The sequence below is a fragment of the Schistocerca nitens genome, chromosome 3 (assembly GCF_023898315.1).
Source record: "Schistocerca nitens isolate TAMUIC-IGC-003100 chromosome 3, iqSchNite1.1, whole genome shotgun sequence".
NCBI lineage: Eukaryota > Metazoa > Arthropoda > Insecta > Orthoptera > Acrididae > Schistocerca > Schistocerca nitens.
Window position 1 is genome coordinate 922,644,051 of NC_064616.1, and position 23,032 is coordinate 922,667,082.

Here is a 23,032-nt window from a genome sequence, read left to right on the forward strand (position 1 = left end):
AGATTCCTCAAAGTTTGAAGCCACATTGCAAAATTTACTACAATCAAATATATAAATTATGTAGTTTTCTAGAGCTCTTATTTTTTGTATAACTAAACCCTCCCAATGAGTAGCACTGGCTTATTTCTTGTCTTCCATTTGAAAAAAAGTTCAATTATAGACTTACCTCTGTAGTCCACCATTAATCTTCCTTCAGAACCACAAAATCTATTGTTACATTTACTTTCAGTTGACACGGCAATCTAACAGTGTAGATAACCAAAACCACTGCTCACCCTTCTCACCACAAAACAGTTATGCAATTATCAGGTTTCACATTCAATTCACTAATTTAATTTGCAGTATAAAAATTTACAGAAAACACAATTAACTATATCTCACTCTGAACAAGAAACAGTTTTCATCATTTTGTTCTAGATGTAACCCACAGAAAATCCACCAGTTCTGTTTGTCACAAAAGACACAATACTGTATACGATGTCTATTAAACTTTAATGACATGGTGTGAACTCTAAGCACAGCCAATACAACCATCTCAATATGAATAATAAAATGGGTCTGTTGGCAAAGGCTCACACCTGACTCTGACCTCATCAGAATCAACATGCCTCATAAGGCCAAAACAGTTCCAAAACTGGTTCCCCTCACAGTCGTCATGATATTCAGTCTTTAAATTGAAAGGAAAATAGTCAAAATCGTCAGTTGGCATTGCAAAACTTGGGTGTATAAAATCAGATTGTTCCCACATATCATTCTTTCCAGGATCTGACTGTACTACCGTACTTGCATACTGGTTGGAGTAATCAGTGTCCACAGACGGCTGTGCAGCATTTATAGCTCTCTTTGCTCTTGTTCTCTCTGCATTGCGTCTCCTAACTCTTTCTCTCTCTTCATCAGACAATCGCGATCGTCTAAGCTTTTGATAGTCTGCATTTTTTGCACGCCACACAGCTTTTTCTTCATCAGATAATGAAGCCCTCTTTTCCCTGGCCCGTAAACAAGCCCGCTGCCTCATTCGTGCCCTGGAAGTTGGTGACATGTTCTCACGGCGTATTTTAGCATACTGAGCATGTCTCTGGCGGTCAATGGTTGCCTGCTCTGCAGTTCGTGTTGCACGATAACGCCTCATCCGTTCTCTGTTTCTCTCTCTTTGTTCGTCACTAGTTTCCTTGGGTCTTTGTGACATCTTCAGGCTGCTTGTACACCTTTCATGACCACAGAGATATTGGTCGCTTTCAGTTGTCTACGGCACGGTATGTCGGATGTATGCAACTGCACCTGCAAGATGATACATATCACAAATCAATTCAGATAAACCCCAATTATAATTACTCAAATGATACTCTGCTCAAGATTATAGTTACTCATTTCTCCAAAAAGTATCAACCAATGAGTACTTTCTGGTAAATTCAATGCATAAACACGATTTTCAAAAAAGCTTTTCATATATTTTGGTACACAATACATTAAGGTTACTTTAAATTTCATGTAGGTACAGATCTGAGACTAAGGGAAGTAGAAACGTCTATGGATGTGCAGTATTTCACAACCAATGCAGTGTCAATCACTTGATATCACACTGAGAATGCATTAACCTTTGATAACTCCCCTAAAACACGCAATGAATAAACAAATTCTAGAAAATCATGTGTGCTCAAATACATACAATAACAAAATCTTCTAACAGAGAAAGATAATTTGATGAAAGTGAGTGGGACATACTACACATAAAACAATAGAAAAAGCACAAGATTTAATGTATACAAACATCTATCACAAAATAAAGTGAGCTGTACTACTTGATGGTGACGAAGTGCTAACCTGTTCAAGTCACTCTCCATGTAAAAAGATCATATTGAATGGTCTTCATAAAATACATTTATGACTCCAGACTCAGTCCACATGTACTATGAAACCAACCAAAAAAATCATCCCATAAACATTCAAGAAGACGGATGTCATCATATGTGTATGCATTTAAAGTTAATTCTTAAGTTGGTAGTACCAGGATGTGCGCATGCTGTGTGCACACAGAGGAGGAGCTGGTCACAGTTTGCATACAGTTGAAGACGCTTTTGGCCATGGTCAGCTATCTTCAGGCTAATGCCTCGGGGGTGTAGCAGTGGTGGAGAATCTGGTGCATCCTTGCGGGATATGTGACCTGAGGGATCCATCATCCTCACCACAAGGTAAGTGGTGTTGCCTGAGGCAGAGAGTCAATGTGGAGGCTGGCTGTGTGGACTTGCTCTTTCATCCTTCAACAGGAACTGAGCAGGCACACGGCAGGGGGAGAGGGGGTGGGGGTGCTTGCTGGTTATCAGGAGCTTCAATGCTGGGCGTGTGATTATGTCCTTCAGTGAAATAGCATCCAGGGCTGGAAAGAAATCCAATGTGAACTCAGTATGGCTGCTGGGGGTGCCTACAGCTATCGGGTGCGGAGGGTGCAGTCATGTGCAAGTTGTGGTTCACATCAGCATCAACAATATCTGTCACTTTGGTTCTGAGGCCATCCTCAGTTCGTATGGACATCTGGCAGAAGTGGTGAAGACTGCTGGCCTTGCTCGTGGTGTGCAAGCAGAGCTCACAATCTGAAGCATTGCTGCCAGAGATGATCAGGGTCCTTTGCTTTGGCTCAACCAAAGGTCCTATTGTGACTGTCTTGGCTACATATTTTTGGACCTGAGTTATGGAGCAAAGAAATGTACAATTCCTCTCGACAGGTCAGGGGCGCACAACACAAAGGAAGCAGTTATTTGGGTAGCAGAGTATTTGTGGAGTGCATATGAGTTTTTTTTAGGCTAGGCACTAGTTTGAGGCCCTCTGATGAACACTCGCCACTCAATACACAGAGAGCAAAACGAGATGATGTACTAAGTAATGACACTTTGACTGTCAAAATTTTAACAGTGAATTATTGAAGTATTTGTAAGAAAATTCCTGATTTTAGTGCCCTACAGGCAAGTTGTCATGCTCTAATTATTCTTGGAACTGAGAGCTGAATGAAACGTGAAGTAGAAGGCACCAGAATATTTAGCGAGGCAGGGAACATATATCGAAAGCACAAGTTAGATGCCGTAGGAGGGGAAGTGTTCACTGCAGTCAAAATAAGTACTGTGTCTGTTGCGTGATAAACTGAGTCTAACTACGATGTTATCTGGGCGTGCATAATACATGTAGGTGAACTCAAGCTAATTATCGTACATTTTTATTGGCCACCTGAGTCTATTGTGACAGTTTCAGAATCATTCAAAGGGCTTCTATGATCGGTAGCGTGGAAAAATCCAGAGCATGTAATATTAGTTGGAGGTGACTTTAACCTGCCGAGTATAGACTGGGACATCTATAGATTCATTGCAGCTAGCATGGACACAGACAGTCTTGTGAAGTAGCTCTGAAAATGTTTTCAGAAAACTGTCTTGACCTGCTAGTTCCATAGTCCACACGCAATGGAAATACTTCAGATCTTGTACCTACAAACAGACCTGACCTTATCGACAGTGTCACTACAGAGACAGTGATTAGTAATCATGATGTCACCACAGAAATGGTGGTTGTTGTTGTTGTCATCGTCATCGACTTCTTCAGTCCAAAGACTGGTTTGATGCAGCTCTCCATGCTGCTCTATCCTGTGCAAGCCTCTGAGTAACTACGGCAACCTACGTCCCTCTAAACCTGCTTACTGTATTCATCTCTTGGTCTCTCTCTACGATTTTTACCCTCCACACTTCCCTCCAATACTAAATTGGGGATCCCTTGATGCCTCAAAATGTGTCCTACCAATCCCTTGTTTTAGTCCTGTTGTACCACAAATTTCTCTTCTCACCAATTCTATTCAGTGCTTCTTCATTAGTTACATGATATACCCAACTAATCTTCAGCATTGTTCTGCAGCACCACATTTCAAAAGCTTCTGTTCTCTTCTTGTCTAAACTGTTTATCATCCATGTTTCTCTTCTTCAGAAACACTTTTTTTAGCATTTATATCCTCCCTACTTCAACCATTATCAGTTATTTTTCTTCCCAAATAACAAAACTTATTTACTACTTTAAGTCTCTCATTTCCTAATCCAATTCCCTCAGCATCGCCTGATTTAATTTAACTGAATTCCATTATCCTTGGTTTGCTTTTGTTGGTGTTCATCTTGTATCCTCCTTTCAAGACACTGTACATTTTGTTCAACTGCTGTTCCAAGTCCTTTGCTGTATCTGACAGATTTCCAATGTCATCGGCAAACCTCAAATTCTTTATTTTTTCTCCCTGGACTTTAAGTCCTACTCCAAATTTTTCTTTTGTTTCCTTTACTGCTTGCTCAATATACAGATTAAATAACATCGGGGATAGACTACAACCCTGTCTCACTCCTTTCGTGCCCCTCGACTCTATAACTGCCATCTGGTTTCTATACAAATTGTAAATAGCCTTTTTCTCCCTGTATTTCACCCCTGCCACCTTTAGGATTTGAAAGAGAGTATTCCAGTCAGCTTTCTCTAAGTCTACAAATGCTATAAATGTAGGTTTGCTTTTTCTTAACCTATCTTCTAAGATAAGTTGTATGGTCAGTATTGCCTCATGTGTTCCCACATTTCTCCAGAATACGAACTGATTGTCCCTGAGGTCGGCTTCTAGCAGTATTTCGATTCTTCTGTACAGAATTTGTGTAAAGATTTTGCATCCATGACTAATTTAACTGATAGTTCAGTAGTTTTCACACCTGTCAGCACCTGCTTTATTTGGAATTGGGATTATTATATTCTTCTTGAAGTCTGAGGGTATTTTGCCTGTCTCATACATCTTGCTTACCAGATGGAAGAGTTTTGTCATGGCTGGCTCTCGCAAGGCATCAGTAGTTCTAATAGTATGTTGTCTACTCCTGGGGGCCTTGTTTCGACTTGAGTTTCTCAGTTCTTTGTCAAATTCTTCATGCAGTATCATATCTCCCTTTCCATTTTCCTCCGCATCCTCTTCAATTTCCATAATATTGCCTTCAACTGCATCTTCATTGCATAGACCCTCTATATAGTCCTTCCACCTTTCTGTTTTACCTTCTTTGCTCAGGACTGGTTTTCCATCTTAGAAACGGTGGTTACTGAAGTTAATAAATCCATCAAGAATGTTAGGAGAATATTTCTGCTGCTTAGAAAATGAGTGGTCACCACTCAGATGTAGAGGAATTATGGGCAAAATTTAAACTGGAATGAGATTTGCGCTCTGCAGCAGAGTGTGTGCTGATATGAAACTTCCTGGCAGATTAAAACTGAATGCCGGACTGAGACTCGAACTCGGGACCTTTGCCTTTTGCAGGCAAGTGCTCTACCAACTGAGCTACCCAGGGTAGCTGGAACAATCTGTAGGATCCCTGTCTAAATACCACAAGGAAACGGAAGAGACAATTGGAGGAAGTAATATTTACATTAAAGTTAACACTAGGCATGTGTACATGTCCTATAACTTGATTTACTCCAAACCATTTTGATAAAAGAATCATTCAAATGATCTATGGAACAAGGGCACAATCCCATCGTTTTGGTGTCACAATATTTCCACCAGCTCCAACCAAATTTCTGTATAATACAGAAAAGGACAGAAGATGATGGTTGCACATGAAAATAAAAATGCTATGCATCCTTTCAAATAAAATGAAAACATGAAGAATAACCAGTACCTGTCTGGATGGTGCCCCAAAAATGCATACGATGTAATTTTGCAATTAATTACATGACAGAATGGTATTTCAATTTATTTACATTAAAAACTGCATGCATATTTACCTGCATACACCGCAAGAAATGCATATGCAATATCATACCAGAGGATTAAAATTCAGCAGTGCAACTCTACAAAATATGGAGAGAAACGCTTTTTCCTAAAACATCCCTCACACCTTCCAGGTGATTCAACATTTCTCTTATCTTGTAAGGGAAATTGACGACACAATTCAAATAATTACTGGCTGCTTTGTGATAATGTGGCAACCATTCTGACGTTTGTCAAGAAGCCCATAGTGAATCAAACTCTTGTAGCTTATTGCGCTATTCATTGAGGGCCCATTTATCATTTCTTATCTTAACCCAGTGCTCCCCCCCCCCCCCCCCTCCCACCACCTCCGAATTTCTCTCCACTCATTAAACTTCTTTAGACATCTAAATAAATTACATTTTGACCTTCCACTTGCATAACAGTGTTTTACTGTCATGGACCATTTACCCTTGATCACTTTAATAACATAAATATGAACTTATCACCATGGACATACTTTTTGTACAACAAGGCTTTAACCTAAGTAATGCTAACGTATTTCAAAGAAAAACTCTTTCCAGCCAACTGAGTAACAGTAATCACCACACAGAACAGCAACAGTGGCAATCAATATTTTATATTCCACAACCAATGAGAGTGATATGCTCAGACTGCATAACATGCAAAACCCATGCTTTGGAGATGAAAGTGTACCATACACAGTTTGCATTTTTCACAGATGATCCGTAAATATAAAGATTATATACCATACATACAACTATCTGTGGCTATCAGTGCAATGCTAAAAAGTTATCTATATAACATTTTCAACAAGAAAAACAAAAGAATATACCAAAAAATTTTTAAGTTAGTTACAGTGACTTTTCATAGTACATCCTCTCCAATTAAATTCCAATGATAAATGTGTGGGATACAGAAACCTTTATGTACTGAGGATCAAGGCAATCTTTACTTTAGGCAAACAATGGCTGGTTCCTTAATGTTTTGTGTGTTTACTGTGACCTCCAGGAAGAAAGATTAGGGTTTAATATCCTGTGAAAACATGCTATTAGAAATGGTGAACAAGCTTGAATTGGCCTAGTTTTTAGGGAAACCTACATCAGGATGACAAGAAAGGGATTAAAGTTTAACTCCTCCCAACAAGTACAAGTCCTGACTCCAAACAACTGTACCACCTAACTGGCGTAAAAAAACAAACAACTTTGAATGTTTCTCTCTGTTATATTATATGGTCATGTCAATGAATTATGTTGATGCCTCAAAGGAAAAAAACACACTCTAAACTTTTGAGATACATTTGTAGCATGAAAGAGTGCAGAGATGCAACAAATGATGACCCCATAATATCACAGCAGTTTCGAAAGGTACTTCGACACACAATTGGACAACACTACTGGTCATTAAAACTGTAACACCATGAAGATGGAATGCAAATGATTAACATTTCAGTGTGTTACACTAACACATTATGTCAGACATACACTATACTCTATGATTGTTAAGATTTATATGAATATTTTCTCACATATCGAAAATGACTGATTCCTGTCCAGGATCGATTCATAGCAAAGAGGTTGTAACATTAGGTAAGGATAAACAAGGGGAAAGTATCTCTGTGGTTAGGGAGCACAAAGGCACCAAAGGAAAAGATGGTTGGCTCCATGTGAGAACACGCGAAGCAATCACAGAGACAGTCAAATACAAGTTACTGAACAGTTAACATGGTGTCAGGATGAAAATAACATGGTGTAAGAAAAATGATGAAAGTGCTTCACATGAATGATATAATTGTGTCTGCAGTATAAGAAGAAGACAAAGTGGGCTCCACAGTACATAGCAAGTGGTTGCACTGGTATAAACAGTTGAAATATGGTCCTAGATGGGTGCAATGTAAAAGCCATATATGGAAAGAGGCTGCACAGACTGTGTAAATGTTGACATCCAACTTGACACACAATCTTACAACCTACAGGCAAAATACCAATTAGTATCATAAATGCACGGATGAGTATGTGGTTTGAATGTAGAAATACAGTTGTATTATTTCAAGTGCACGTGTAGGATGTGATTGACCCAGTTCATATTGCCTCAAACTGGTTTCCTTCCCCAATTCATAAACATTCCCTTCCCCAATTCATAAACTTTGGGATTTAGTGTCATTGTATGGGAAAAATATTTAAGAATATTTGTCAAACGTCTGAAGAAATTCTATTGTTCACTACATATGAGAAGTTTTTAAGCAAGCTCAAACAACACAGATGATTAAGTTTTTACTACTTTAACTTATGAGTCAAAAGTATAATTTCATTTTTTGGATAGTCTAATAATTTGAGAAAATATTATGAATAAGTCAGTTAATGATTCTGAAATTGCAGTTTCTTAAGTACTTCTGTGACTTAACTTAATGTGCCATTCCTGTGTGAATGTATCAGCACTGTCACAGAGTGATTAACAAACGATTAATGAATCACAGTAGCACACATTACTGTGAGGAAGTGGTTTCAATAATGAATTTCACTGCTGCTCAAAACTGCAGACCAGAGGTGTTTTTTTTTTTTTTTTTTTTTTTTTTTTTTTTTTTGCCTGGCGCTCTTTGTACTATTTCCACTTAATGCCACGCAAAGGAGAGCTGTTAAAAATTGTAGTGAAAGTTGCACTTAATGAACATATGGTTAATGTAAGTGCATGTCCAAATTGGTCTGGCAACCATTTATAAAACCGCCGTAACTTACATGAATGAAGCTTTATTGCCCATTTTAAACACTACTCTTTCACTTTTCTATACCCTGACATGTACTCAGCTTCTAAATTACTATTATAAATAACATAGCAACAGTAGTGGGAACTGTGTTGAGCAATTATGAAATTGGATAACTATCTATACTTAGGTAATACTTTCACAGTCAACATTTCTTTAATCTTAATGAGATTAGCAAGTTTATTTTTCAGTAAACTCAACACGTCTGATTTTACTGATGTATTACCTTGTGACCAGATGTTTTCTACAGCAAAATATTTCTGAATTCACGCAAGTATTACAAACGCAACCACATAAAGTGGTTAGGAGTAATATCAAATACATATAAGGAAATATTACACAGGATTTTTCTCATTAACAAACCACATTTGAGTGTAGCTCGTGTACAAGAAGATTTTATTATGCCTCGTGTATTTAGGGGAAATGTCTAACAGTATGTGTTGGCATTTGATACTGGCAGGACTGTGGCCTACCTCCATCATTCCGCAATACTGCAGCTTGCACTGTTCAGGATGCAAACACGGAGTAGATGGGTGTAAGAGGGCCATATCCAACACCGTGCATGATCTCAATGGCCTTGTGTGGCTAGCAACTGAGAGGACAGACATATTGTTCAATTTGTCACATAGGACCATACAGTCCCATCAGGTACCATGAGTCTGGTATTAACACAGACAGTGTGATGACATCTGAAACACCATGAACTGTCATCATGACGTGTTGCAGCTTCCCTTGTTGCATTCGCAGAGAGGTATGCTGACAGTGGTGCATTCAATGAAACTACTATGAACAGGAGTCACACCAAATCCTTGACGTTTCTGTGATGAGATGTACAGAGACTGTGCCATGCTGACCTCCTGCGATACAGAGGACATTTTGACTATTGCCATGGCTAGCACGTTCTCCAGATCTCTCATTACTCATAAAGACCAATCACGGGTTACCTAAGGACTGATATGCCACCATGCATGAGCCACTATGGCTGATGACCTGTGGACTGTAGTGGAAGCAGCATCATGCAGTGACATACCTGTACCTGTCAACTAATATCATTCTGACTCAATGCCCAGCTGGGTTGGAGCCACTGTTGCTGTCAGACATAGCAACTTTGTGTGTTAAATTTCTCATCCCCTATATCCTCAATTCATGTACAAATTTAATACTGTATTCTTTCTGGTATACTGTATATGTATAGTTTTGTTATTTGCTATCCTTCCTGGAGTTGAAATTTTAATGGCCAACAGCGTACAAAAGGAACAACATTCCTTTGATTGCGAGGCTGCATGATTCTGATAGTGGTAAAAAAGCAGATGAGTGCCCTCATTGGAAGTGAAGATAGCAGTAGATAAACTGAAAAAGAGTGCAGCAGCTGTATTTGGTGTACACATAACTGAACACTTTGAGGGACTGATAGGAAATGGTTGTACAGGCTGCTCAAGAGAATGTTGAAAGTTGTTCCAATATCCAGCATTCTGAACAGGAAGAGGAGGAGGAGATTAGTGTTTAACATCCCATTGACAATGATGTTATCAGAGACAGAGCATCTTGAAATGGATAGCCTTTTGCCCACTACTTAAAAAAAGTGGGAAAAGAAATCCACATACACACCACGAAAAATGGCTATGTTTTGGCTTCAAAGGTCAACTACTGACATAATTTTTATTAGAATGCTTTATGAGAGATAAAGCTGTCATCAACCTGCAGAGTGGTTTGAATACTGCAGTGTTTCCCCAGGAATGGTCCTGTTGCAGGTGAACACTGGACTTATGGATTTGCAGATTTGCACTTACTCACCGCTGAGGGGGGAATATGCTCCTAAAAGTTGTTTTGTACATCAAGGATTATGTGCTACATTTACAAGGCTTTTAAAAAAAGGTGCCATATTCCTACATACGGTAGTATTGGTTGAAACAAGAAGAAAAGTTCCTATAATAGGATATCTAGGAACAAATACCTATAGAAATATGGGCTGTTTTACTTTTGACGAGTAGTGTGTAGTGTTCAGCATGAGGTAGGATTCACAAGAGATGGCAAGTGAATTACCACAATATGCATGAGAGGGCAGATGCAAGTCATTGAGCAATCATCGAGGTGACATATTAGAATTGCTTCAGTGTCAATGTACGGGCCAGAATTGCTGGTGTCAGACTCATGGGGCCATACACTTTACCAAAAAAAAAAAAATTAACAGGTGCTATGTATCACCAATTTCTGCATGATGACTTACCAACACTACTGAAGACCATTACCCTTAACAGAGGAACAATGACTGTGGTTTATGTACCACAGTGAATCATCCAATTTTCTACGGATCATGTGACGCTATCCCAACGCAATGTTTCATGGGTGTCAGTTTGGTCCAGGATGTAAAGTAGCGTGGCCTCCCCAATCATTGTGCCTGAATCCACTGGATTTTGGGCTGTGGGAACATTTAAAGGAATTGGTGAATTCCTAATGCATCAACAACGTGCAGACGTTACAGGAATGTGTTACCAATGCATGATCCAAATGTAGCCAGGTGTATTTGATAGAGTCGTTGATTCACTGAGAAGAAGGGCTGAAGTATGTGTGGTAACTGCAATATCTGTAGTGCGTACTTCTACGTAATTATTGTGTACCAATCAAGAGGTACACAACAAATACTGCGACAGACCGCCACCACCACCCAGGCACTATCACTCACTTGGCATCTCTCAGTTCCGTAAAACAGTCTCCAGATGGCACTCACAAACACAGACCTCTTCCTGATTCCACACCACTACCTCCAGCGCATTGTTATGTCTGCTGATACTGTGGATGACCAATAGGGAGTACTGTGAACTGTGGACTACATTGCTTCTGCCTTGTGCTGGTGAGCATGGAAATCCTTTCGCTGACACGTGACAAAACATGATGTGCTGTGGATACACAGAGTTCTGTATCCGCAATTAGACAGTACTATTCAGTGCCCATGGTCAGTCAGCTCAGTGCAGTACCTTCCAACATAGTCATTGCTATCTACGGAGAATTACAACCAGTAGCAGAGTGTCTGCTAACATTACCATCAGTCATACTGACAATATATAGTTTGCCAAGAGACAGCAAAGTTATTTTACTTTTCTTCAATGTAAGAATCACACAGCCAACCAGTTGCAAATAACTATTTGGTGCATTGACCTAGGTTTTGATATCTCTAAGGATGTCTTCAACAGAATGAAATTTTACGAAATCGTCTGACGATGTTCCTAGCAAGAATACATGCCAAAGGCCGTAACGAGTTTAATTTTAATTTTTCACTTGATCATATCTGATCTAAACTTTGACCATGGCCTTCTCGCAATAATTTTACGGTTTCTTAAAATTTCATTCTAATGAAGACATCCTTAGAAGTGTCAAAACCTAGATCAATGTACCAAACAGTTATTTGCAACCGGTTGGTTGTATGATTCCTATGTTGAAACTTATTACACAGTTCATGAGAGACAGCCATGTTTAAAATTGTAAAGTTATTTTAGACACCACTATATTAGGTATAGGACCTTAAGTGCCACACATCAAACTATAACAAAGCACCATTTTATAACCTACTCTTAATAAATGTTATTTGTTATTTCTTATTGTGTTATTATTATTATTGTTGTTGTTAGTTAGTTAGTTGGTTGCTTGTTCCATTGATCAATCGTACGGTACGGTAGCCATTATTATGTGGAACATGTCACGTGCACAAGAAATGCACAGATGAAACAAAATTTTTTAATATATATATTACAATACAGAGTTAAAGATTAATATTTCTATTATTTACCCCATTCCCTTAAATGGCATAAAACGCATATAATATATTTATTTATTCCTATTCAAGAATTCATCTATGGTATAGAAGGAGTTGTCAAGGAGATACGATTTCAATTTATTTTTGAAGCTATTACTGTTGTTGTTGTTGTTATTTCTTATTGTGCTGCCCTATCGCACAAGTGTTTGTTTGCAAGTGTGCAATATCAGCCAACATTAAGTAACCATAACAGGGAAACTGTTTTCTGCTACTGTGGATGTTTGAGCTGAATTAATAGTAACATTCAGTTACAACATGAGAGGACAGATTGGTCAATATCTCAAAAGGTATTGGTTTTCAGAAATCATTGTAGGAAGTTTTCTTCTAGTTTTGACCAATACTATACTGTTGTAGGGATACGTAACACATTTTTAAACACACTGTATGGGGTTATTCGAGGTATATGACAGTGATTAAGGATATCATAGCTGAGTTTGTAGACTATATTATGAGGTCAAGAGTCGCATAAAGATGCACACCAGAGGGAGATCACATTTGTTTGAGAGGCGGAGGAAAGAAGAGGTCTAAAAGAATGAGTTATCTCACCTCCCTTGATTTTCATAACAGTAATGGATGAAGTTCCAAAAGCATTCAACAGAAAGGTTTCAATATCTAATGTTTTATTCTTAACCAGTGATACAACAGAATGTGGTGAGGCAGACGTGAAAGTATAGACTAAACTAGATCTCTGGTATGAAGAATTTGTAACAGTGGGTCTCAAAATCAGCAAAACTGTGACATTAGTGTTGAGCAGATTTTCCCCAACAGTCCATCTAAGACTTGGAGATGATGAGATAGGTGGACAACTTTCAGTACTAACAGTGCATAATGGTGTCTCTTTGGATAATACCAAGTCCTAACATACAGTACATCAGGTACTTAGGAATGAAATACTTTGACAGGTTTCCAAGATTAGCCTGCACAAAACAGATTTTTATAACTATATAGATAAATGGATTGGCTGCAACAACTATTACTACACACACCAAAGCTATTCAAATATACAAACTACTATGGACAGATAAATTACTATGTAGACCCCAAGGACCTACATCCAACTTGCTACAGCACAGAAATGATAATAATGACTATGATCATATACATGAATGGAATGCTGTTCCTTTATAAAAGTCTCTGTTCTTGACTGTTTGCTGTGGACATAAATGATTGCTTATCAGGAGTATGACTTTTGATTTTCAACAGTTGATTCAAATGTGACTGCATTTGTCTTTAAGATGATTCATGTGAAGGAGATTCCAGCACTTCAAAAAGAAATGAGAAGACTGAGGAAGAGCATAATTTGGTACAGGATGATAGTAGTTAAAGGTGTATGGAATGTCCAGTTCCTCAGAAGAAAGGGCATGTAAATTTTTACATGAAGGATTAACTACCAGAAAGCTTTGCACAAGATGAATAGCACATCTGTGGACTTTTGACCAAAAGCAAATTTAAAAATTAATTTCTCAGTAAATATCTGGGGCATTTTCAAAAGAATCCAACTGATACAGTGCACTCTGTGAAAACTGGTGGCCCTGCACCAAAGAAGTCTAAGTGTGTTTTGACAGACGGTTATTGTCAGTGTTTTATAGGATGCAATTAAGACAGTCTTCTTACTGAACGCCTTGTCTACAGTTAAGAGTGGAAACTACTACACAAGTCTTCTGAACTGCCTGGACAGAAAAACATTTGGAAAGAGATCTGGATTATTACAAATATTTTTTCAGGACAATGCGTCGTCCTAGAGGTGGTTTCACAACGGCAAAACTCTGTTTATATTTTTTAGTAAGTTGACAAATAACTCAAATAACTTCCATCTTGCTACTTCTCACCTAGTACACAACATAAATTTAAAACTCTGGGATTTCTATGCATTGCTGGAATTATCTCCTCCTGCCTCTCCTCAAATTCGTACAATTTGGCACCTTGTAACTTTCTGCATATCATCAAATGTAATAGAAATTTGTAACTGGAAAATGTTTTGAGTTCAACAAAGAGGATATGAGAGCTGTACGCTGATATTGCACAGACCTCTTAGGATTGTAGCTCAGTGACTAAATCTACTCACAAGAAAAAGTTTGGAAGATATGCAGCAATCTGAAATAGGACTAAAATGAAAAATTAGTTTAACTTAAAAGAGAGTGCAAGTCAGAAAGGACACATATCGGTGGATATCAAAATTATAAAGAGACACTACTAGGGTTATAACAGGACAGCGCAGAGAATACAAAATTGTAATATACATATTTAGGAAATTAAATGGTAATCTATGGAAAAAACTGACATTCTTCAGACAAAATGAAGTAAATTTAGAGAACCAGTATTTGAGGTAGACAGTGTGATGATTTGCTGCCTCTATAACATTTCTCACTCAGGTAAATTGACAGGGGGAGAAACACAATACAAATTATCTATAGAGGAATGGAACCACCAATAGACTTAACCTGGGGGAAGATTAGTTTAAGTTCCGGAATAATCTCCTTGAAGATAGACAAACCCACATTTGAATACTGCTAAATTTTGAAAAAGCTTTTGACAATTCTGACTTGAATATACTTTCTGGAACTATGAACCTACCAGGATAACAAATATTCTAAAAAAAGACACACCACAAAGGAGTTATTCATGTGGCATGGAAATCAGTAGATGAGGTGTACATGTAAAGACAAACAAATAACGGAAATTTCCAAAAATTGGATGATTTATTCAAGAGAAAGAGCTTCAAAAATTGAGACAGTCAATAATGCATTGGTCCATCTCTAGACCTAATGCAGGCAATTATTTGGCTTGGCATTGTTTGATAAGAGTTGTTGGGTGTCCTCCTAAGGCAGGGCCGGCCAGAAATTCTGCACGCGTGCGGTGCTCCTGCATGTGTGCAACTTCCGGGTCACAGCGTGCACGCCGCAGCCGTCAGCGTTCATGTAGTGCATGTTTCTACGCACAGATGTCGCTTTATCCACTTGCTGGGATACTCTGTACCGGCGCATTATAGTGCTCTTTCCACAGCTTGCAAGCCAACCATGGGAAGGTATTTTGCGTATTAAACATTTAAAATACTGTCACAGTCTACTCATTGAGACATTTACTTTTATGTTAACAGTTTAACCCAGTAAGACACGTAATACAGTTAACAACCGTGGGTTTTTATTAATGCAGCTTGACTGACGGCATGTAAATAAGCGTAATGTTTTTGAGCTAGTATTTAAGAAAGAGAGCACTTAGCGACTTCTAACGAACCTTATTCACGATTTCAAATAACATTAAACTAATGCAAGGTTTTCTATAACTAATTCTCGGTGTTCTCAGTTACACCCACATAATTTCTGTCTCACTGACCTCTGAACAGAATGATAACCGCAGACGTCTCGATGATCACCTGTTATTTCAATACCATTATTGCTATACCTTTCATCAGTTCCATCTGAAATCTGCATAATAACCGACAGTTAGATGAATGTTATGTTATCGACTTCAGCTGAGCGTAGCCCTTCACACATTTAAAAAACCCTAAATGTAAGTATACATTGAAACAATCGGTTTAATGACCAATTTTCCTCTTGCTTGTACCACATAAACAGGGAAGTGGAGCCGCCGCCATTCATTTAGGACACATGTCTAATAACAGATGTCGCTCCTTGTCGCACATGTGCGTACATGTGCAGCACTTCCGCAGGTCTGCACACTGTGCAGCGTTTGGCCGGCCCTGTCCTAAGGGATACTGCACCAAATTCTGTCTAACTGGCACATTAGACCAATAAAATCATGAGATGGTTGGAGGGCCCTGCTCATAATGCTTCATACATTCTCAATTGGTACAAGATTTGGCTGTGTGCAGGTGGGGATTATCTTGCTGAAATTTAAACGGATGACTTGCCTTAAAAGGCAACAAAACAGAGCATAGAATGCTGTTGATGTACCACTGTGCTGTAGCGTGCTGTGGATAACAACCAAAGGGGTCCTGCTATGAAAAGAAATGGCACCCCAGGCCATCAATCCTGGCTGTCAGAGCTGTATGGCAGCCAACAGTCAGGTTGGTATCCCACTGCTGTCCTGGGCATCTCCAGACACATCTGCAACCTGGAATCTCATTCACTGGATTAGAATTGTCTTCAGTGATGAGTCTCACTTTGAACTGAGCCCCAATGACCAGCTATGTTGCACGAAAATGTCAAAATTCTAGTACTGTCTTCATAATTTTGGGACTTGGCGGTGAAAGAAACTGCTGAAATTCATTTGGCAAGGAAATTAATTAATAGAGACAGCAGTATCAGCTTGGATAAGTCATGGAAGTAGGTGCTTCTTTTAATCAACTTGCAAAGATGTTGGCACAGTGCTGCTAATAGTGATACATCAACTTCCCAATGTGGATCAACTGGTAGTTACAGACCTAATTCATGCAAACGTGTACTTCACTGCCACCAATGACACTCATGTATCTGTTGCCGCATAACAGCATGGTCTATAAGTTTAAAAGGATGGAGCATGTGCTGTTGTGTCCGTCATTTGGCTCACTCTGAATATGGATCAGTAGTATACACCCAAAATGTTAGAATAAGTGGAAATTATGCAGCTACACACCCAAAAAATTGAAGGAGCAGCCATTGCACTGCAAAAACATATAGATGCACATGAAAAGACTAGTGTAACATGGACTAGCATGAAGGGCTGTATCAAATATGTCTTTGGACTGAAGATTACAATCATCATCATCATCATCATCATCAACATCATCAAACACAATAGCAGCAGCAGCACCAATAATGAGAACAGCACAAGAGAGATTAGGGTGCATATAAAGAGATATCAACATCAATTTTTCTCTGGTTCAATATGTGAATGGAATAGCACAAAGCCATCAATATTGGTAAGATATACCCTAAGCTACACATTGTAAATTGACTTGTGGAGTGTACATGTAGATAAATTACATTTACACCACATTATAATGTTACTTCCAAAGTTCAATCTGCCTTGTACGAAAGTACATGAATTATGAGTGTCCTGTTGTAAGTGAGACAGACTATTTACAGAAGACTAATAATTTTATTTTTGATTTCATTTGCATTTTATTCTCATGGCGCATCTTAGGTGACTTGATTATGATGTCTGTATCATCAAAGAGAGTTAATTATACTTTATGCATATACAATAAGAGGTTACTCACATATAATAAGAATAGTAGTCTACACAGTATTGAACCCTTTGGAACACCTGTAATGATTTGTATCCAGACATAAGACTATTATTCATACGTACTAACGGAATTATTTTAAGATGACTGTGTGCTACTGACATCATAAAACATAATGTTCTGATTCTTACAGGCAAATGCAGTGCACAAAATATAGAAAAATTTCAGTTCTGTGCTATTGTGTCATTAAAATTTATTTATTAGGTCTGTGACTGTACACAACATTTTCACTGGCTAGGTAGTCCAGTAATGCGTACTGTGACTTATTCGTCACATTCTTAGACAGATGCTAAAATATTTTTTAAAGAAAAATATGCTGACAGTGAAATTGGCCAATAACTGTTAGTTACCATATAAATCTTCTTCTTTTTTTTTTTTTTTTTTTACTGGGGGCGGGGAGTCTGATAATAGCATACAATAATCTTTGAACGTAATGCATTACCTATAAATGAGCCTCATAAAATTCAAGTGGTGCAGCTCACATTATTCTTGTTTTGAGATCTTTAATGGCTTACGAAGAGTGTTAAACAGAATGATCAATTAACAATTTTAATAAATTTTATCCTGTTACAGAAGGTTCCAAACGACGTTACACGACTTGTGATGTGAACAGGTAAAGGAGTTTATTTATGATAAAAATATGCATGGCAATCAACAACACTGTATATACATAATTCTAGATAATCTTTGTTACACTTTACCATAAATATTATTTCCTTTCAGCAGCCCAATGTCTTCAGCATTATCAGCAGAAAGAAGACTCTGAATTTACTGGTGATGAACAAGTGGGATGAAGGGCAAAAGGTCTTCCAAGTAGTCCTCTTCTTTTGTAACAACCCATGTCCCTTAGTGAAGCCTTCCCTGTGTTATATTAGCCAGAGAAACTGAGTGACCTTTTTTAAATACCAGCTCGAACTCAACTTGTAAAATTACATGTCCGTTGAAAGTGTTTCCTTGGAAATATTTGAAACAATTCACTCTTCTGTACTGAATCCACCACATCTTCAGTCATGGTACTGGATTTTTCAGTGTCAGTGTTCCTTTTCGTGACTGACTTCAACAAGTTTACCATAAACAAGAAGTCACTGTTTGTCATTGCAGAGACATGAAAGGGATATTTTTCCTTGACTTGGCAATAATATTATACCAATGATTGTGTCAAAATACATGTTGTGTCTTTCTGTAATCTCCTTTTCAGCCAAAATCATCTTCACTGGGTAGATAGGAATGCCCACTTTGGATAAACTTTTGGTCTATGATTTCAGTGTTATCCTTTTCACTTAAAACTAGTTTATTGATGTCACAGCTATTTCCCATGTCATTCTGTTAGGGCACACTGTCCCAGCAGTACATGAATCCTAATACTAATGAAAACTTGTGACAACAAAAAGTATATAATTTACTGAAAGAGATACAGCCAGAAGAGGAGCTGTGAGGGTGGGTCGTGAGTCGGGCTTGGATAGTTCAGTCGATAGAGCTCTTTTTGTGAAACGCAAAAGTCCCAAGTTTGAATACTAGTATAGAATTTTCTAAATTCTACATCTACATCTACATATATACTCCGCTTGTCACCAACCGGCGTGTGGCGGAGGGCAGTAGTCACGCCAAAGTCATATTACCCCCCCCCCCCCCATTCCACTCGCGGACTGCGCGAGGGAAAAACAACTGTCTGAACGCCTCAGTACGAGCTCTAATTTGCCTTATCTTTGAATGGTGATCATTGTGCGATTTGAAAGTTGGTGGTAATAATATATGTTCTACATCCTTGGCGAAGATCAGATTTTGGAATTTAGTGAGCAGCCCCTTCTGTTTAGCACGTCATCTATCTGCAAGTGTGTCCCACTTCCAACTTTCTACGAGATTTGTAGCACTCTCGTGATGGGTAAATGTACCAGTCACGAATCTTGCTGCTCTTCTTTGGACCTTCTCAATTTCTTGAATCAGACCCAAATGGTAAGGGTCCCACAGATACAAACAATACTCTAAGACTGGACAAACTAACATATTGTAAGCAATTTCCTTTGTTGAAGGACTGCATCGCTTCAGGATTCTAGCAATAAACCGCAATCTAGAGTTCACCTTACACGTTACTTGTGTAATCTGATCATTCCATTTGATATCATTTCGAATAGTCACCCAGATACTTGACGGATGTTACCGTTTCCAAAGACTGGACATTTATTTTGTACTCAGACATTAATGGGGATTTTCACCTTGTTATACACAGTACGTTACACTTACTAATACTGAGAGATAACTGCCAGTCATTACATCATGCATTTATTTTCTGTCAATCCTCATTGACTTGTTAACAACTTTTGTGTGATACTACTTTCCTGTACACTACAGCATCATCAGTACATAGTCTAATGCCACTGTCAATACCATCAACCAGATCATTTACATAAATCGTAAAAAGCAGCAGACCTATTACGCTGCCCTGGGGCACACCTGATGTTACGCTAGTTTCTGTTGAAGTCTCCCAATTCAGGACAACATACTACTCTCTGTCTGTTAGAAAACTTTCCATCCAACCGCACATATCTTCAGATAGCCCATAAGTGCACACTTTTTGGAACAAGCGACAGTGTGGAACTGAGTCAAACACCTTTCAAAAGTCGAGGAATATGGCACCAACCTTGGAGCCGGTATTTCGAGCCTGTTTTATCATGCAGAAAGAGGGCCAGCTGTGTCTCGCATGACTGCTGTTTCCTAAAACCGTGCTGTTTTCTGCAGATGAGCTTCTAGAGTCTAGAAGGCTCATTATGTCTGAACACAAAATATGTTCCATGATTTTACAACAAATCGATGTCAGTGAAATTGGCTGGTAATTATGTGCATTCGATTTTCTACCCATTTTATAGATTGCTATGACCTGGGCCTTCTTCCAGTAGCATGGAACTTTTCACTGTTCCAATGATCTCTGATAGATGATGGATAAGAATGGTGCTATATTGGTAGCACAGTCAACATAAAATCTTATGGGGATACCATCTGGGCCAGATGCCTTCCTGGCATCTAAGGATCTTAACTGTGTTAAAATCCCAGATACACTAAACATTAAGTCAGCCACCCTTCATTTGTTCGATAACTGAAAGGGGGAATGGTGCTGCAGTCCTCCACCATAAGTTTTTGAAAGCTAGGTTTAGAATTTCAGCCTTTTGTTTATCATCATCCGTTACATTACCCGTATTGTCAGCAAGAGAAGGTATTGTATTATTTGTAGTGTTCATAGATTTTATGAGACCAAAAATTTTTTTTTGGTTATTTTTAGAATCTGCAGATAAAATATTGCTTTCAAAATCGTTAAAAGACTCTCTCATTGACCTTTAGACAGCTGCTTTCATTTTGCATAATTTCTGTTCGTCAGTGGGGCAGTGACTACATTTAAAATGACTGTGCAAAATTATCTGCTTTCTCAGAAACTTCCTAATATGTTTGTTGAACCAAGGTGGATCCTTTCCCTCCCTTATATTTTTGCTAGACTCATATTTCTCTAGCACGTGGTGGGCAATACCTTTAAATTCAGACCAAAGATTCTCAATATCTTTGTGTCCTGCAGTGAATGCTTGGAGCTGACTATGATGATATTCACAGTGAATGCTTGGAGCTGACTATGATGATATTCATTAATGACACTTTTATTTGCTTTCCCCAACAAGAAAACTCTACGCTGTGGAAAAGTGTGCATCAGTACCTGTTAAAACAGACCTGTGCTTTGGCTTTTTAAGGCTTCTTAGTTAATGGCTTTGGGCCCTATGCCTACTTTAGGCTACAAAATATTAACCAAATGTCTGGTGTATCTCAACTTTTAGGTTATGAATTTTTAACATCCATTTTACCGTAAAGCAGAATTTATCTATTCCCATTATGCATAAACTAATGTTTTTTACATAGATAAAAGCTTTCAAGCACAAGACAGTATTTATTTTTTATGTTAAATACTCAGAAAAGGTGAAAATTAATACTTAACACACACGTCACGACTTGTGAGTTAACCTACTGGATGTTGTCGTGCCTGAGCAATGGTGCTGTGCACTTACTGCTAACACATGGTTTCATTTTTCCATGTTTTCTGTTTGCTTAAGCTGGTATTATGGTGTGAAGTATCTTTTTCTGATATTTCCAAGTCAGCTATGGCATCTTTTCTGTTAAATAGCATGTATGAAATGTGGAGTTGTCACAATATTTTTCCACTGTGAAGATGATCAAAGATCGAAACCAGTTGTGAATAAATATATTATAAGACAGCACAGTGTTTATCACGGATTTCTCCAAGGAACTAGAAGATCCAATTGCTCTAAGCGACACAACATTAGATTGGAGGTTCCTCTCAAAAATCAATCCGTCATCTGAAAGAAGTATATCTTTTGCAGGGTGACAATGTGCATTGTCCATGAAAAGAATAACCCTTGCAGATAAACCTTTCCACTCAAAATACGTATGCACAGAAGGAACAAATGCAGAACAGAACCAATTTCTGAGGACAGTACTGCTCATTTGGGCTCCATCCTGATGTTTGCAATATATTGGCAAGTTTGTTATTCCAGTGAATGCGCACAGCATTTTTGGTTTGCATGCACCCATTGAATTGCTGCAGAAAAGAACAGTCAGGCTTTCTGTACTAGGCTTATGCCAGGTAGCATGAGCTCCAGCCTGAGAGGCTAATGTTTGTGTGAGGATGGCCTTCAGTATAGTCCAATTTCAATAGTGATGCAAATCTGTTCTCAAAGAGAACTGTTCTATCTGAAGTAACTGAAGGAATTCATTGTAAAAAGCATCAGCAGTATCTTTGTTAGGACTAAGTTTCTCACCCTGAACAACAATTTCTCAAATCCCTAAACAATATTTAATCAAGTAGGGCATTGTGATGAAGTGTTAAATTTTACTTCAATTTCATGAGTTTCCTGGAACCCTCCTGCTTCCTCTTCTAACATAAGAAAAGATATGGGACCATATTTTGCTCTCTTCTGTTGGAATCACAAGTGCAGTGCATCAGCTAGTTTTGACTAAGTTGAAGTTATCAGGCAATTGCACTTTGATCGTCTACCTTTACTGTCAGCTTTAGTTGCAAAATATGACAGTTTTTCTTTATTTTTATTTAAGTCTCTCACTGTTCATTTGTCTAGTCTGAAAAAGTTTCAGTGCAGATTATCCGTTTTCTAACTTATCAATAGCTATTAATACCTTTTTGATGGTTAGAGCAACACATTTGTGTTTACATGTCATCTTCCTAGCTTGTAATTTCAACAACAACAAGAATATGATACAAGTAACACTCACTGTCAATGATCCATTTTAGAAGCTACTATTGAGATCACTCAGCAGCTGTATGATCAGTAGTTCGTTCCTCCTGGCACTAGGCGACAGTATGATTTCATTTTATATAAATATACAGCACGAATTCTGAAGGGAAATATTTCAGAAGAAAATCTAAATCATTTTCTTTTACTATCAGCTTTAAGTGAGTTGGAAATTATCAACTTTTAGCTCCTAGTGAAATGGCTAAACAAACAT

General features: G+C 38.2%; 1 protein-coding gene across 2 annotated transcripts in view; it reads right to left on the reverse strand.

Annotated features, from left to right (window-relative positions):
• Window positions 1-302: 302 nt before the first annotated feature.
• LOC126248994 (uncharacterized) overlaps window positions 303-23,032 on the reverse strand; it is a 37,863-nt gene continuing 15,133 nt past the window's right edge. For both annotated transcript variants that reach the window (XM_049950570.1, XM_049950569.1), the window contains exon 2: window positions 303-1,278. In XM_049950570.1, the coding sequence (XP_049806527.1) occupies window positions 536-1,186 (651 nt within the window). In that variant the 5' untranslated portion in view covers window positions 1,187-1,278 and the 3' untranslated portion in view covers window positions 303-535. The remainder of the gene's footprint in view (window positions 1,279-23,032) is intronic.